This window comes from Gymnoscopelus microlampas (genome assembly GCF_963454915.1).
Source record: "Gymnoscopelus microlampas genome assembly, chromosome: 14".
Lineage (NCBI taxonomy): Eukaryota > Metazoa > Chordata > Actinopteri > Myctophiformes > Myctophidae > Gymnoscopelus > Gymnoscopelus microlampas.
Genome location: NC_139951.1, coordinates 15,394,546 through 15,411,620, shown reverse-complemented (window position 1 = coordinate 15,411,620; position 17,075 = coordinate 15,394,546). Strand labels below are relative to the sequence as shown.

The following is a 17,075-nucleotide window of genomic DNA, read 5'->3' as shown; positions in this document are numbered from 1 at the left end:
TAGAGTTGGCTTCTCAAATGAGTTGACGCTCGGCCCTTTAATCAGCTCCCTGACTGCCGGACAGTTTGGAACACAATGCATTGTTGGCGTACATTTTATTTTCTCCAGTTCTCGGGTCCTATTTATGGGATTTCGGTGCCAGTCGGTCGTTGCGCAATCCAAAAATGTTTCCGTCCAATCAGCTGGTTGTTTGAACAGTACATTTGTCCACACCTGCTAAGTAAACAGTGTCAGTGCAAGACCACACTTATCTCATGAACCTGTGTTTAAGAGAGCGCAGTCAACTTCCAGAACAGGCCCGATAAGGCTGGCTGGAGAGTTCATGGACATACAGACAGTATTATGTATCTAAAGAAAGTCATAAAACGTAGCTATTATAAAAGTAAGCGCTTGCCCCCCTAGACCACCCCTACCCCCCTTTTTTTTTGGTTGGAAGAGCACAATACCTCAATACCATTCAGAGATTTTGTCACATGCTCATACATGTATTGTGCAGTGAAATGTTGTTGCCACAGACTCTGCCAGACTGTGCTATGAGTAATAGTTGTCCGACAACTATATAATACAATGTTTCAAACAAGTAAGGTAATACAAAATGTAATACAGTAAGTAATAAAGTGTGGGTAAACCTAATAAGTGTGCGAAAACAGTAACATTATACACCGACATTGGCAGTTTGAAACACTTGTTTCCACTGACAGATGCAGGGACAGTGTGCTCGGGTCGGGGGAGGGGGAGAGGTCATGTGTGGAGTGGACTTACGCGGGCGGCATCGGCTCAGGAGGCAGATCGGCCTTCTGGAATGCCGGAAGGTTCCCGGTTTGATCCCTGGCTCCTGCCTGCAGCTGTGCGCTGTGGTGTCCTTGAGCAAGACACACTGAACCTCTAACTGCTCCTGATGAGCATGTTGCATGCATGCCTCCGCCATCGGTTGTGCGAATGTGTCCCGCGTATACGTACTCTCGATGTGTAACGCTGTTACGCCATTGTGGCGTGTGTGTGTGACTGGGTGAATATGAAGTACGTTGAGTGGTCGGAAAGACCAGTATAAAAATTGCGATATAAATGCAGTCCATTTACAATTTACTGCCTCCCTGTCAGCAAAAAAAAACCTGTATTAATGTGTCAGGTTTAGTTTGTCTGAGAGAAAGAGAGAGAGAGGGGGAGAGAGCAGGGGAGTTTGGGCCGGAGGTGGAGGTTGTCAGTGGAGAGAGAGAGAGAGAGAGAGAGTGGTAAGGGGGTAGGAGGTGAGGAGGGATGGGATGGGAGGTTTTGGAGCGGGTCGGCTGCCCCTGCGCTGTCAGGGCCAGGGGAACCCCCCAGCGGTTCTGGCTTTGGAGTAAATACAGGCCCAGTGGACCCCCATTCCCCGCCCCGGGGCACACAAACCCCAGGGCTTCCCACATTGCACTTTTATTTTCCTGGTTGCAAAACGCCTCTGGCTATCAGAGCTGGTGGGGTGCGTGTGTGTGTGTGTGTGTGTGTGTGTGTGTGTGTGTGCGTGCGCGTGTGTGTTTTTTTGTTTTCATATTTACTCATAAAATGTGTATTAGAAGAACTAAAGCAGTCATGAAGGGCCCTCTTGTGTCCACTAACTTTCGCCCAGTTTTGTACGTGCTCGTCTCACTGTTGAAGCTACATAATATTTGCTACGTTTTCACTTTCTCGCAAAACGTGACACATCATATGTTGTCCCCTCGGTCATGTAGTTGCTTGTGTGTGTGTGTGTGTGTGTGTGTGTGTGTGTGTCTGTGTCAGCCCTTGTTTAGCCAGGGGGATTTTCAAAAGGGGGTCTGGATTGAATTAAAGTTTCTCCTTTTCCACAATTACAGAAAATTGCCATCCCTGCCCCCCAACAGTTGATGCGTTTGTGTAAGCACATGTTTAGAGCTCACCCCGCACGTCACAATAAATTGGCCATCTGTAACTCGGCCAGCTACGGTATAAAGAAGACATAACAATCATTTCAGTTAAACTGAGTGGATTTTAATCTTTTAAGCACTTTCAACCTGGGGTCCCTATTTTGGGGCATGTATTTATGGGTCAAACATTTCCTAAACGTATTGTTTTTAAATGGCAAAGATAGCTCACAGCAATGAGATGCGTTGTGAGCTTGTAGATCGGCTATTTTCGCTATTCTTTGTACGACAAAGTATATAGGGCTTAAGTGGATAATTTACGTCGGAGAGAGTGGAGCCGTATGGGCCCGTTTTTAGGGCTAGTAAATTAACACAGTGTGTGAAAGACCATGAGCGACCACTGATAGACTTAGATAGGTAGCCATTAGCCAGCAGCTTTAGCCATTAGCCACCAGTTTGAGTGCTACTATACGACGTGTCGTGTGAGCTTGTAGATTGGCTATTTCTGCTCTTCGTCATACAACAAAAGTAGGGCTTAAGCGCCGCCGCAAGAGCCGAACGTGCACCACTTTGAATGGGCTCCCGTGGCTCACCTTAAATGCAGCCTTTTTATGGTAGCTGTGCTACTTTGCAAGCTGTCAGTCCCGTCCGTCCTAGGACGCGGTGCCCGGGGAGCCACTGGGCACAATGGCGAGAGGCGAGAATGTGGGTGAGCATATGTTGTTCAGGTGTGTGTGTGTGTGTGTGTGCCTTCTGAGCGTGTAAGTATGCATGTACCACAGGGGTCCAGTGTGTGTGTGTGTGTGTGTGTGTGTGTGTGTGTGTGATTGTGTGTGTATGGGGTGTGCAATGTGTGTGCACACACCCCATAGTATCAATGTCTGCTCTATGTGGTGACCTCCATGGCCACAGATGGGCCCTGGATCTGCAGGGCTCTCTAGAGCTAGACCCACGATCCATATGCTGACCCCCCCCCATACACACACACACACACACACACACACACACACACACACACACACACACACACACACACACACACACACACACACACACACACACACACACACACACACACACACACACACACACACACATAACACACAACACACACACTCCTCCTGCCTCATTGTTGACGTGGCTGGAATGCCCAGCATTTGCTGGCAGTGGACCCTTGTGCCCCCCCCCCCCCCCCCTCAAGGGGCAATGCGGGGAAGTGGACACGTTAAGCACATTATGGAGCCCAGTTTGTCCAATCAGGTCAGAGGCCCTCTGCTCTTAACCACTTAAGTCCTATTATACTTCGTCCTACAACGGTCACAAAGCAATTTTTTAATTGTCTTACAGTTTTTTTTCCTCCTCACCTATAATGACATGCCCAAAATAGGCCCGCCAGGGTTAACCCCCGGAGTGCTTATTTTGAGGTTTAGGCTAACCCTTTAAGACAGGGAAAGCATCTGTGTCATTTTAAGATTTCTTGGGCTATTAAAAAAATAGCAGATATACAAGCTCATAGCGCGGCACGAGTGTCCCGCTATGAGCTTGTAGATCTGCTATTTTTTAGAAAAATCTTGAAAATGTGTGCAAATCTTTGAATATATATATTTTAAAGCAAACATTTGTCACTCAAATCTTCGGGGGGGGGGGGGGTTTGTTAGGATTTTGAAGACATTTGTAGATGCGTTCCCGGATTGAATGAGTTGATGCTAGAGCCGAAACTAGCCCATCACCGGGCTACAATGTGATGAACACATCAGACGGTTGCTGCATGGGCAGCCAGGGGCCCTCATCACACTCAACCCTGTGTGTCTCCCATAATCCACACTTAACAATTTATGAGGAAGTTCCTATATAGATTTTTTTTATCTTCTTCCTTTTTTGGGGGGTCGGTAGCGTAGAGTATTGATGTTCGGTAAATTTTTGATAAGACGCGGAATGGCGCTTTGTTTCTGTGGGGTGGGTAACTGAGTGAGTATCGGCCAGCAGGAAGGAGTGTTTTAGGCCCGAATTGCTTCTGTACGTGCCCGTTGAATAAGTAACAACAGTTAGCTGCTACGTGGACTTCCCAACGAGGGCTGGGCGATACGACTTCAAATCAATATCACGGTTATTTCAAACGATTATTTGACGCGAATACGATTTCTGTACGGGTTGACCGCTTGTATATCTGCAATTTTCACTATTTTCGCGGTATAAATATAGGGCTTAAGTGTTTAATTGGACTAATTGATTTTGTCGATTTAAAAACAATCTGTAGGTTTTTTTCTGTGTTGACTCACTGATATCCGATTAAGTCAGTTATTCATTTTAAATATCCTTTCAATTTTATTTTTGGTTATATTGCTCAGCCCTATCCCCAACCCAGACTTGACTGACATGCTGTCGGTGCCAAACCTGGTTTTGGCAGCCCGTCACTCAAGACACTGAGGAGCAACTCCTTTTGACGATAGGATATGGTGGGCCTTGTGGCTTTTTTCTGAAGACCAACCCTCTACTTTTTATCCCACCCCCATCCCCTTGTGCTTGGCACTATGGGAAAGCTCTAGAGAGAGAGAGGGAGAGAGAGAGACGGAGACAGACAGACGAAGAGAGAGAGAGAGAGAGAGTTCATCCCTCTGTGTGTTTTTTTGAGGACTCCCTTGTCTTTTAGTTCATCAGAGACAATTGAGTCATTCAGCTCCCATTGTGAGGGCTGCTCAGCCACGGAGGGGGCACTGGGGGGCCGGGGAAGAGGGGGACAACGGGGCAGAGTGGGTGTGTGGGGGTTCGGGAGAGGGGAAGGGTCGGTTGAGGGGCTGAAAAGGGAGGGTTGGGTGGTGTGGGGGAGAGAGGGGACGGGGTATGCCTGTAACGCACAGCCCCAGAGCTGGAGCACGTCCTCTTGGTGGCTCTTTAGAGGAAGGGTGGGGGGGGGACGTGTGTGTATGTGTGTGAACTGGAGGACGGTTTGGGGGGTGGAATGGCGGAGGGGAGTGTGTGTGGGGGGGCAGGAAGGGAAAGAGAGAGAGAGTTATCCTGGAACTCCGGAGCAATTTGTCACATTGGAATAGCTCTTGAGTTACCAGGGGGGCCCCCCGTCGTAACGGGACGGAGAGTTTTGGGCTCAGTGTGTGTGTGTGTGTGGGAGGGAGGGGGGCATAGGAGCAGCAGCCGGAGCAAGCAGAGAGGAGGGTCAAGGGTCACGGTCTACTCGAGCCCAGGCGGCGCGTCCGTCAGCAGGGGCGGCTGGGAGGGAGGCGGGGAGGAAAACAGGCTGAGGAGGGGAGAGGGGAGGGGGGGGGTTGTGGAGAGGGGAGGGAGGGAGGGCTCGCCAGGGCTCCGTTTTCCTTGGCATGCTTGTAAAACCTGCAGGAGAGATTAGCCTGTGAGAACATTTGCAAGAGCAGCGCTAAAGTGGAGAGACGCCTGTTGGGGCATGCGTTCCTGCACACACACACACACACACACACACACACACACACACACACACACACACACACACACACACACACACACACACACACACACACTATCTCTCTCCCCCCTCTCCTCCATCTCTCTCTCTATCTCTCTCTCTCCCTCCCTCCCTCCCTCCATCTCTCTCTCTCTCTCTATCACACACACACACACACACACACACACACACACACACACACACACACACACACACACACACACACACACACACACACACACACACACACACACACACACACACACACACACACACAGTGTGCCACACTCCAGGGTGTCACCTTTCACCTTCCTCTCTAACCAAGCTCAGGGGGGGAAAGAAAATCCTGTATGGAATGACTGTCCCGTCACTCCCTCATACTCCAGGCTCCCCGCTGCAGTTGTGTTTTCTCGCACATTCACATTTTGCGTACAGTGCGTCCAACTCGGACAATCGTCGGGCTGTGCAAAAAAGCCTTCAATTGGGCAGGAATTTTCCCATGACTGGGGGGGATATCTGAATTTGAACCCCACCACCTCCTAACCCAGCGGTGGCCTGTCCGCTGGCATGGATGGATGGCGTGTTGAATTACCTCATAGATGACAGCAGCAGCCCCGTCACTCTCTAACCCCCCCTCTCTCCACAAATACTCACCGTCATAGCAATTAATACCCTATGTGGGGGGTCCATAAAAAAAACAACACTGGTGCTTTTACGACCTCTTCTTTTTTTCCCCCCACTTTCAGGACGTGCAAACAAGCGTAAACAAAGCCAGGTTTTTTTTCTCTGGTGTGTGTGTGTCTTTTTCGCAGTAAAGGCCTTGTGGCAGTCGTAAATGAGTGGTGCTAGTGTGGAGAAGGGCCGGGGAGCGAGTCAATAACTCCCTCCAGCCTGCGCTGCTTGTGGGCACCCCGTTGTGAACTCTCCGCTAATTACCACTGATTTAGACTCAGGAAGGGCTGTTACACACACGCGCACACAGACACGTTATACGCACACACACACACACACACGCATGCGTACGCACGCACGCACGCACACACACCAAACTAGGGCTGGGCAAGTAACCACAAATATATTGAAACCGGTGTTTAGAACCAATAGCAGACTTAATCTTGCTCATGTACTGTAGGTTAATCGAATAATGGAGAAGCATGATTATACTTTAATACATGTTTTGTTTTAATTTCTTATATGTTAATTGTCGTGAACAAAAATTCTAAACAAATATATCGACTAAATCGATTAGGCCTAGTCTGATTAACCAATTAACCCTGTATTATACTTTGTTGTACAATTGTGGTGTACAAAATATAATTTTATATGATTGTTCATTAATCGCAATCAAGGCAAAAGCTTGAAACAATCGTGGTATTCATTTGAACCGATCTACAAGCTAACAACGCTCAGCGAGCTTGTAGATGACATGCAGAGTATTAGTTAGGCTTCACAGAGGACACCAGGAGTCAAGTTGTTTGCAGAAAGGCAGCCATTAGGCCGGTTTTTTATCTTTATGTCAAGGACCCCCAAATTGATATGCATTAGCCCGCTGACCCCCATTTGGAAAGATTTTGTGCCGCAACTCAGCACAATGGATGGGGATGGGTGCATCATTTAGACCAGTGGTTCTCAACCAGTGGTCCTTGAGGGGGTTCCAGGGGGTCCCCAGCTAAATGATAGATATTTAGGAACCAAATGGACCCTTATCATAAGGGTCTTATGTGCCTGTAACTCAGAGAGTGTACAAATGGATCCAAATATTTGGTTCTATTTGTACACTCTTGAGTTAAATTAACATTGATATTACAATATAAATTAGGGTCCCAGGGATAGAAAAGCTATTAAATGGGGGTCCGTAGCCCTAATGCATGTCAAACTTAGAATCCTTGAAATTAAAATGGTTGAGAATCACTGCTAGAGCCGTGAAAATCTATTTAGGGGTCCTTGACATGAAAAGGGTTGAAAACCACTGATTTAGACCCATCTGGGTTTGTTTTTTGGTGGGGTGCTTGAATCTTTTTCCCAGTTGTTTTATATATCCCAGTTGCATCAGAGAGGCCACGTTCCCAAGGCCAGGTTGACTCGTCGGAACCTTTCTTTGCAGGGGGTCCGCTTTGCTATACAGCAGCATAATAAAGGAGGAGCCTTTCTCATGTGGAGTTTACACCACATCCATTTTTCATGCCTCGGCCTTTGGGCTACCGAGTGCCAGCTCCTGTGGTGGTCTTAAGATATACAAATAGACAACGTGGTGGAAAGTAACTAAGTACACGCCAGCACAATTTCAGGGTACCTTTGCTTTAATTGAGTATTTCCATTTCTTGATTACTTTATACCTCTAATCCACTACATCTGAAATAGGCAATTATTGTAGTTGTATTTGAAAACATTAGCTACTAGTTTCTTTGCTCATTGAGATTATCATTACAAAACAAACTTAAACCATTTCAACCCTATTTTATATTTTGGCTATTCAAAAATTGCCGGTCGGAGAGTATTTTTTTGACAAAATTGTGAAATTTGAGAAATGAAATGGGACATTCTGCACGATGAGTACTTTAACTTTTTGTTCTTTAAGTATATATTGATGCCAATACTTTTGTACTTTTTGAATTCAGGACTTTTACCTGTAACCGAGTGTTTCTACATTGTGGTAAACAATCTGAGTATATCTTCCACCACTGCCCGCAACGCCTCTTGTGTGTTGAGCACTGATAGCGTTTCCTCCCGTCTGTTTGTTCCTCCCACGCCTCTCCTCCAGTCTCTCAATGAGCAGTATTTAACTTCCTTTTGCTTCTTTTTTACCGACTTCCTGTCCACAGTCTCAAAATAGGTTTGCCAATGCGGCCACAAGTTTGACTTTGCATGCAAATATAGATGAACTTATTTGACAAGACGGTCAGAGCTATGTGATTAATAGTGAACTGCAGTGAGCAGTTTTCCAAAGGTCTCTCATCCTACTGTGCGCGCGCGTGTGTGTGTGTTCGTGTGTGTGTTCTATTTCCTTTCCTTGCAATGAGGACAATTTCAGGCCCTCGACCTCTCGGTAACCTAGCTAATGCCACGAGCCTCACAGAGCTCAAAGAGCGGCTGTGACCTCTCTATGCCTTCAAACTAGGTGGCCGTGACATTGATAAGCGGAACGCTGCCACTGAAGGCTCACTGGGCTGAGAATTAAGTCTGAGCATTTAGCCCTAGCCAAAAGGGCAGCAACAACAACTTGTATATTTAAAGACATTGGTTGTCAACCTTTTTTTCCTTTTTTTTTAGCTCTGGCTACTAGCATATTTGGAACAATCCTCAAGGTCTACCTCACCCCATTTATTATATACAGTAAGAAGGCATAATAACACATTCATTTCTTCGTTCTTTTACGTTACTGATCTTAGCCGGATTTATACTGCCTGACGGTGTCACGCACCGAAAATAGCCGATCTACAAGCTCACAACGCGTCAGGCTGCAGTGCGTTGTGAGCATGTAGTAGTAGTAGGCACATGCACTGAAATATCTCAAGCCCTTAAGAAATCATTGTTTCATTTCAAGCTTTTTCACAACAACACACCTATTAGTCCATCTTAGTAATCTTGAAAGTGAAGAGAGCCACTGATTTTGGAAGGAATTTGTAGAATCGGCCTTAGGTCTTAATGGGTTAAACATTTTTGGTACGATTCATATTTTTCAAAACGTCTTAAAACGTTTTCCCATGGACCACCTGTATTTATGGACCAGTGCTTTAGACAATGGCATATATAACCTCATCGTTCCAGGATGTCTGTCTATACAGGAAGAGGGATTCGCGCCACATTTAGATGTGATCGCCTCAAGTCTTGGGCCTGGCTACCTTCTCTGTCATGACCTAGCCCCCTTTTACGGGTCCATTTTGACCCTCCAGAGTTACGTTAACACCCCAGACTTGACTGACTGTGTATGTATATGTATGAAGATGAGACTGACTCCTGTGCAAAGGAATGCGCTTTAATCGCTTTTTTGGTAGAGCAATCCACATAGTACATGACATCAGCGCTCCACCCAGCTTAAAACACACACAGATGTTTCTCATGACCACTGTGTCTGCCTATCCGTTTCTGTCTGCGTGTGTGTGTGTGTGTGTGTGTGTGTGTGTGTGTGTGCGCGAGTGAGCTGTGCGATAAAGGCCAAGTCAATCATTTATGGGAGCAGTCAGTAGGTTGAGTCACAGAGCAGTGTTGAGATTCCACAGTTCAACGTTTTTTTTATGAGCTCTCAGGCTGCCACCAATAAAAGTCACTTACCCTACAACAGTCACATTTAATGGCATTAGGTCATCTTAAAACACGTAGGCAGTGTACAGTAGTGTACAGTAGTGCATGAGGCTTTCAAGCTTTGTCAATCATGTCACGGACCCCCAAATTGCCTTTGATTAGTCCATAGACCCCCGTTTCAAATGAATCTGTCCTATAGACCCGGAACAGATGTTTTAGTTTAAAGTAAATGCAGTTTTCTAAATGTCAAAATTGGACTTGAAAAATACTGTAGATTCATAGTGGTGACATATCGTTAGAATGGTCACTCATATATATTTTTTTGTGTTGTAATAATTTCAAGTGAATTGCATTTTGGACATTAACATACTCCTTATTTGGCTGGGGACATTCCTGGGACCCCTGGAAGGGACACCTGGGGGTCCCCGGACCCCACTTTGAAAACCACTGCAGTATTGCGTAGCGTTGCATCCCCTTCCCGCACTCGACCCACACCGCCACCACACTCCCAAGTCACCTGACATTTGAAACGGTCCTGACTCTTGAACCAGACATCAACTGACTTGAGTGCTAGCATCTTCATGTTCCCCACTCACATTGCTTTACGCGCTAGTACTGTGCTGTATGTGCGCTTTGGTCATGTTGTTCTTATGTTTTTGTTACTACGGCTTGTTTTTTAGTTGACCACGATGTTAAAATGCATAGTAGGTTATTTAGGAGCTTGGTTCATTGTTTAACTGTTATTGATATAGTTTCAATGTACATATTATTATTTTAATAGCAATTGTTTAGACTGATGCTAGGTTCTTGTGTTACTCGTGAGGCACTACACTGTCTCTCTGCATTTGCTGTATGTGTTTACCTTGCTTATTATTGTAAGTCGCTCTGGTTAAGAGTGTCTGCTAAATGCCTAAATTGTAAATTAATGCAGGACGCTGTGCACCCAGGTGCATACCGCCAAGCCAATCATACTCCATGTGCCATCCTGTAGGGTCTCTGTCCGTTCCATGTTTTTGAGTTTTCCAACCCTCATTTGCAGTATGCCAGAATGTCAACACAACACACACGTTTTGTCTTCGTTTTTTGCTTTCTGCATTGTTAACATGTTTTGTTTCTTTCTTTCTTTCTTCCCCTTCCATTGTGTTTGTTTTTTTCTTCCATTCAGTACCTACAGATGAAATGGCCCCTGCTAGATGTTCAAGGAGGAGGTCTCCAAAGTAGACAAGCACTTAAAGATGCCAGGTCCCCGTCACCGGCCCACATCGTTGTAAGTAAACCTTCCGCTCTCCGGTCCTTACTCTTCACCCCCCCCCCCCTCCCCCTCCCGCTCTCTCCTTCCTTCATTCACGGCAGAAAGACCAAGCTTCATTTCTGCCTTCCTATCAAAAAATAAACAAACCCTATGGCTATAGTCCTAACCTCATTCCCCTGTGAAGCCTGGTGAATGGATGCCTTTGACTAACTTGAAAAGTACGTAGACTTTTTTTTTTTTTGTCTTTTACCCCGAAATCACAGTGACTAACGCATGCAGTCAGTTTTTTGTTTTTGTTTTTTGTTTTATTTTACCTAAGGGCCGTGGTAGACGAGCACATTTTGGCACTGGAAGTTTTGTATTGATTGTTTTTGGCAATTCAGCACCAACAAGCTTAAACAGGTGTGGCTAGTGAGCGTTCGGCACCGGAGAGTCGCTGTTAAGGCAGGTGAACCCAGGTTGTTGTTTGGTTCGGCCACGCTAAAGTCCAGAGAAAAAGACGGGCCCTGCCCAGCCCCGCTCCAAGCTGGATAATTATTTAGAACCAACCCCATATTGACAAGTTTTTTAAGAGCATGACCTCAAGGCCGGACCGCTAACATGCTGTCTTTGAGAGCAGCGTGGGAGTTGATTCAACAGTGTTTACCCTCCCATGCAAAGAGCTGCAGCAGCAGCTCTCTGGTAGCAGAGAGACTGGACAGCCATAGGGCCATAAAGAGTACATACTATATATATAGTATATATACGTAGCAGAGCATCCACCCCAGGCATGTCAATATCTGAGAGGCTAGGAGAGCTAGCATGTACAGTTGAACGTGAACTTGATCGTCGTGCCACGGGCATAAAGTTTTCCAAGAGGTCAGCGGAAAGGTTGCGCTGTGGAGAGGTGTGCGCATGTTGGTCACAGGGTTAGCCGAGGCTGGAAAATCAATGAGAGTGGGGAGGTAGTGGAGTTAGTAAGGTGGCCGCCAAAGGCCCCGGGCCATTATTGGCATGGTTGTTAGTTGTTTTCTTTTTTGTTCAGAGTTGCTTGTTTGAGTGGAGAGTTCCCCAGTATAGAGTCCACAGTGTTGATGTGATGTGTCCTGTGGTAGCGGTCCAATGCTGAAGATAGTAGCTGTACGTACGTGACCTTATTGTACACATACCACTGTATAGAAGACGGCAGACGGTAGTCATTTTGAACACTTGAATCTTATACCCTGCAACTGTAATTTTTACTCTTTGGGACTTTTGCCCATTCGCATTTAAGCACAGCCTAAAATAGCAGGAGTTGACAAATCTGTTTATTTGAAATAGAAACCCTGTCAAAAGTTGGTGTTTCAAGACAAAGAGCTGCTGGTGACAGTGTACTTCTGAACAGAAACGAGCCCAGCTCTGGTCCGTCTGCGATGCCAACGTTATTTTTATACCTCTGAGTTCAGGGGGCCCCTTCTTACTTGGTTATTTTAAGACTAGCGCTGAGGAGGAGGAGGGGAGGGAAGGGAAGAAAAAAAAAAGTCCCATCTCTCCTCTGGTATTATTGAGATGGTCGTAGGCAGGCAGCGCAGGCTGCAGGTAAATAGTTGACGTTTTTCATCCTGCTATGACTCAACGTTGGCTGTAAATACTCTTGCACTTCACGTCCTGTCTTAACTAGCTGCTTTTTAAAGGGTGGTTTCGTAACACCGGCACAAAGCGCAGCGGTTGCAGTTCAAGTAGCACCTCGCCTTCCCTGCGCATTATTGTCTCTGTGGGCTTTTGTAATACGTCTTATGATAACGGTTTTGTTTGTTTATTTATGTATTTGGATTGATCGGCACGACCTGTGATCCGTTTGATCCGGGAACGCGGCTAGCGAGATCAGAGGCGCTGTTGCGTACCGTGCGCGACTGTTAATGCCGGCGATCAAATTGAACGTGATATGTGGCTTGTGTTGCCGGCGCCGTTCCCCCCCCCCCGCCACCCCCCAAGCTCTGCCATACCCTCCACCTTTGACTGAGGGAGTCAGTTTGATGGAATGTTTCCCTGGTTTGCATCATGCTGGTTAGCTGAACGGGTCGACGAGACAGATTACGACGGGCGCGGCAGGCCCTCACGCTTGCCACTCAAATCAGGCCGAGCTTTTTCTTTTCCTCCGAGGTGACCCCGCCTACGTGTGAGCCTCTTATCAAATAAATTGGACCGTAAACGGTAGTTTCGTTTCGGCTCCCAAAACGAGAAGGAACGCAGAGGCAGCTACCTTGACCCCACCGCACCCTGAATGGCGCGTCAGTCCGCACCACATAGTGATAAGGCCCCCGGTCGGCAGGGCCCACTAGATAAGGACAATGATCCGAAGTTCAAGTGACCCTTTAAACGGGCCGGGCAACAATAGGACGATCAAGAGATATACAGTCAGGAGGCAGCTGCAGCCAGATAGGTATTAAAAGAGGAGTCTGCAGTTTGGACGGACACAGGGGCAGACAGCTCGCAGTTTCTGTTGAAGGTGGACCTCCGCGGGGTCACACAAGTAAAAGAGGAAGTGACCTCGTGATGCTCTTTCTCGGGGCATGTCCACCCCGCAGCCCCCGACGGGGGGCCGTGACAGGCCTTTTGAAGAGCACTACCACCCCGTGGGCAGTCTGAAAAAAACCCCACCACCGCTGAACTTTTATGCCATTGGTTTAAGATTATTCATTATTTATGAACCTATTGATGTGTAGTTTTTTGAGAGAGAGAGAGAGAGAGAGACCCAGGGAGAAAATATAATCTATATTTTTTTTATCGTCTTTTGTTTCATGCCTCGCCCCAGCCTCAGTGAAGTACCATAAATCGTTGCAGGTTTCGTCAACTCGGAGCTCGTCACTTCAACTGGACACCATTGACTCGAATATCATGTTTGGTAGTGGGGATGTTGCTCGGAGCTGCTGCAAAAGGGGAGTTTTACACACATCTGTGACAGATTTGAGAAGGGTTATGGGATTGTGTGTGTGTGTGTGTATGTGTGTGTGTGTGTGTGTGTGTGTGTGTGTGTGTGCAAAACTAGTCACTCCCACACTGCTGACAGAGATCATCGCTGTGGGCCAGTAACTTCAGATGGTGTCTGTTAGTCCCTGTTATTGTCGCAGCGTTGGGTAAATGTACTCCGTCACGTCGCTTGTGTTGCTAGCGTTAATAATGGTGCATGGCAGTGCATCTTTTCATCAACTGTCACCAGCCGCATTACAATACAACGCTGGTCCCAGCAGGAGTCGAGGAGGCCTTTGTTGGGAACGCTATGACATCATTGAGCTGAAACACATTAAACTATATTAGCTTACAGTCATTTGACAGCCGTTTTTCTTTTTTTACCCAATAGATTATAATATTATGTACACAGTATAATCCATTTGTAATTCTTTGGAGTTTACAAAATGTGCAAACGGACTCATAAGGGTCCATTTGGTTACATTTGTAAACTCTCAGAGTTAAATTAAACACTTGAGGATTTTACCGTGTGGTGTTGCAAGTCTAAGATTTTGAAACACACGTTTTGCTAAATCACCGCCATGCTGGGAACTGGGGCAGAAACATGCACATGTCGGAGAGCATAACACACACACACACACACACACACACACACACACACACACACACACACACACACACACACACACACACACACACACACACACACACACACACACACACACACACACACACATACACAGTGAGAGAGACACAGTAGGGAAATGGTTAACACTCCAGCCTTCCCCTCCTGTCAGTGAAAGCCAACAAAACAATGGAGACATTGTCCGAGCAGAGCAAGACTCTGAGACTGTGTGTGTGCATGAGTGCGTGCATGTGCGCCTGTGTGGGTTTGTGTGTGTGTCAGAGGTAGTGAAGCTTTGGTGCAGGCAGACAGACAGAGGGAGGACGCTTGCTTCCAAGTGTATGGTAATTAACGTGGAGGAAGTGATGGAATCTGGACAGTTTTTTTTTTTATGGCAAGCGAGACCTCCCACCTGAGCCCCCCCAACACAGCCCCAACCCCCCCACCCCCCATTCAGCCACACTTGTTCCTCTAAAGAAACACTCTGGAAAGAGAGCAACTGAAAAGAAGTGACGTGTTTTCAATATTCTAAATGAAAAGAACCAGTGGTGGTGCGTTTTAGCCCCCGAGGGGTCGCGCTACAATGACTCTGCGGATTCCCACAATGGGGCAGGGGACCGACTGGCCGAGTGGAGGCTCGCTCTGCGTTGAGAAAAGAGAGAGAGAGAGAGAGAGAGAGAGAGCTCCGGGATCACGTTAATTCTCATTGGCCACCTCTGTGTCCATTTAGAGGAACTGGGGGGATGAAAGGGGGGACTTCCTGTGCTTGTGAAAGGGCCGTGCACCTGGGCTGTGCAGAGGGGACAATGAAACCCGGCGCTCTGGGGAGGACATCACCTCCGATGCTGTTAACGAGCAGTCACTGCCCCGAGGTTTTACCCCCACAAAGCCTCCCTCTCTCTCACTTTCACTTAAGACACCCTCTTTCAGTATCTTCAGCCATCTCTCCCATCAAGTTCTGTCTCTCTCGCTCCCTCGACGTCTTTGCCGTCTTTCTCTCTCCGCGCCTTATCTCTCCCATCCCATCACGGCTTTTCTGCCGGCGCTGAAAGTCGATCTCCCGGACTCTTCTAGCAGACCCCCCCCCCTCCACCACCACTACCCCCCCACCACCCTTCCATTTAGTTCCTGGAGAGTGTGGTGAAATGTGGTTTATCTCACAGCCCTAACCTCACTCACATAGAGCCCTGTTTGTGCCGGTGAGGCCACAGCCAGCCGAAGCCTGTCTTTCTCTGACAGAGAGAGAGAGAAAGAGATAGACAAAGCGCTGGCTTGGGGAGTCGCGCTGACATCACCGCCGCCGTGCCTCGGGCCAAAACCCGTGGCCGTCGAGACGCGGTCTCAGTGTTGGGAGCTGTGACAACACAAAATGAGAGCGCCTCGGACGGCCATTGTCTCAGTCCAGCAGCCGTTTGTTTCAACAGACGACTCTGATCAGCATTTTGGCTGGCTGGCTGACTCTGCAACAATAACGCAGCATGTATGTGAAATGTCTGAATGTGTTTGTTTTCGGACGTGGAAGAATACCTCGATATCTTGTCCTCCACCAAGAGGTCAAGTGCCTGTGTTAGCTCTTAGGTGTACTTAAAAATACACTTTAACCCTATATACTTAGTTGACCGGGCTCCCCCAGGGCTCTATACTCGATCCTCTAGTATTTCCCTCTACTCCAAACCTCTTAGCCAAAAATAGCCAATCTACAAGCTCACAACGCGAGGCCTTGTGATTCATTGTGAGCTTTTAGACTGGCTATGTTCGCCCCAAGGTTAAAGGTTCAAGAAGAATAGGAATGCTAGGGTTCATGTGGTTAGTGTTACCTTAACCAAGGATACCGCCAGCAGAACGAACATAATGAATAACTAAGAATACATGTGGGTTTGATGTAAAAAACAACTTGTTGTTCCAACAACTTGTTTTTCAAGTAGCTTTAGAACGGATGCATTTTCACATAACGTGACCCTACATTCCCCTCTAATGTCAGTGGAGGAATTAAAACGACCTTTATAAAGGTAAACTGCGAAACTAAGGGCTCACATCAACACATTCGCTGACTGCTAAGCAGTCAGTGAATTGATGAAGAGGTTCCCCAAGGAGCCACTCCATAGCACACACCATCATCTGACTGAGTGTTAAAGAAGTGAATAGCAGCTTTTATCGTGTGTGTGTGTGTGTGTGTGTGTGTGTGTGAGTGTGAGTGTGAGTGAATAGCTGTAGGGACATTGTCCTCTGTTTTTTTCTTCTCCTTGCCATGGTATTTGGCCATTATATAACCCCTCTTGAACTTAGGCAACCCCTCAGAATGTGTGACTGTATGTTGGACGTGCTGTTTGACAGGGATTGGATACTGTGTGTGTGTGTGTGTGTGCGCAGGCGTGCGTGTACGTCTGTATAACCAACAACCACAGCCTTTCGCTGTTATGAAAAGTAATGAAAAGTATGAAGTTATGAAAAGGGAGTACAGTAGTCGGCCCCCAGGGTCAAGCACAAGTACAAATATGACCTAGTGACTTTTTTGCGTAGAAAAGAAAGCCGCACAATAGCTTTGAATGGGAGTGAACCGTAGGTAGTGGAAACCCTCAATGGAGCCTCGTGCAAAACCCAAGGCCCTGTGGCTTTTGTGTGCGTGTGTCTGTGTGACTGGGCTGCGTCTAGCGTGAAGCAACACGTGAATTCTTTATCTGTCTATCCACATTTGTTTTTATTTCTCTCTCTCTCCTTCCTCATTCCCTTCTTCAT

General features: G+C 47.0%; 1 protein-coding gene across 11 annotated transcripts in view; it reads left to right on the top strand.

Annotated features, from left to right (window-relative positions):
• tcf7l2 (transcription factor 7 like 2) overlaps nt 1-17,075 on the top strand; it is a 110,614-nt gene that overhangs the window by 27,130 nt on the left and 66,409 nt on the right. For all 11 annotated transcript variants that reach the window (XM_084077461.1, XM_084077452.1, XM_084077460.1 and 8 more), the window contains exon 4: nt 10,700-10,801. In XM_084077461.1, the coding sequence (XP_083933587.1) occupies nt 10,700-10,801 (102 nt within the window). The remainder of the gene's footprint in view (nt 1-10,699; nt 10,802-17,075) is intronic.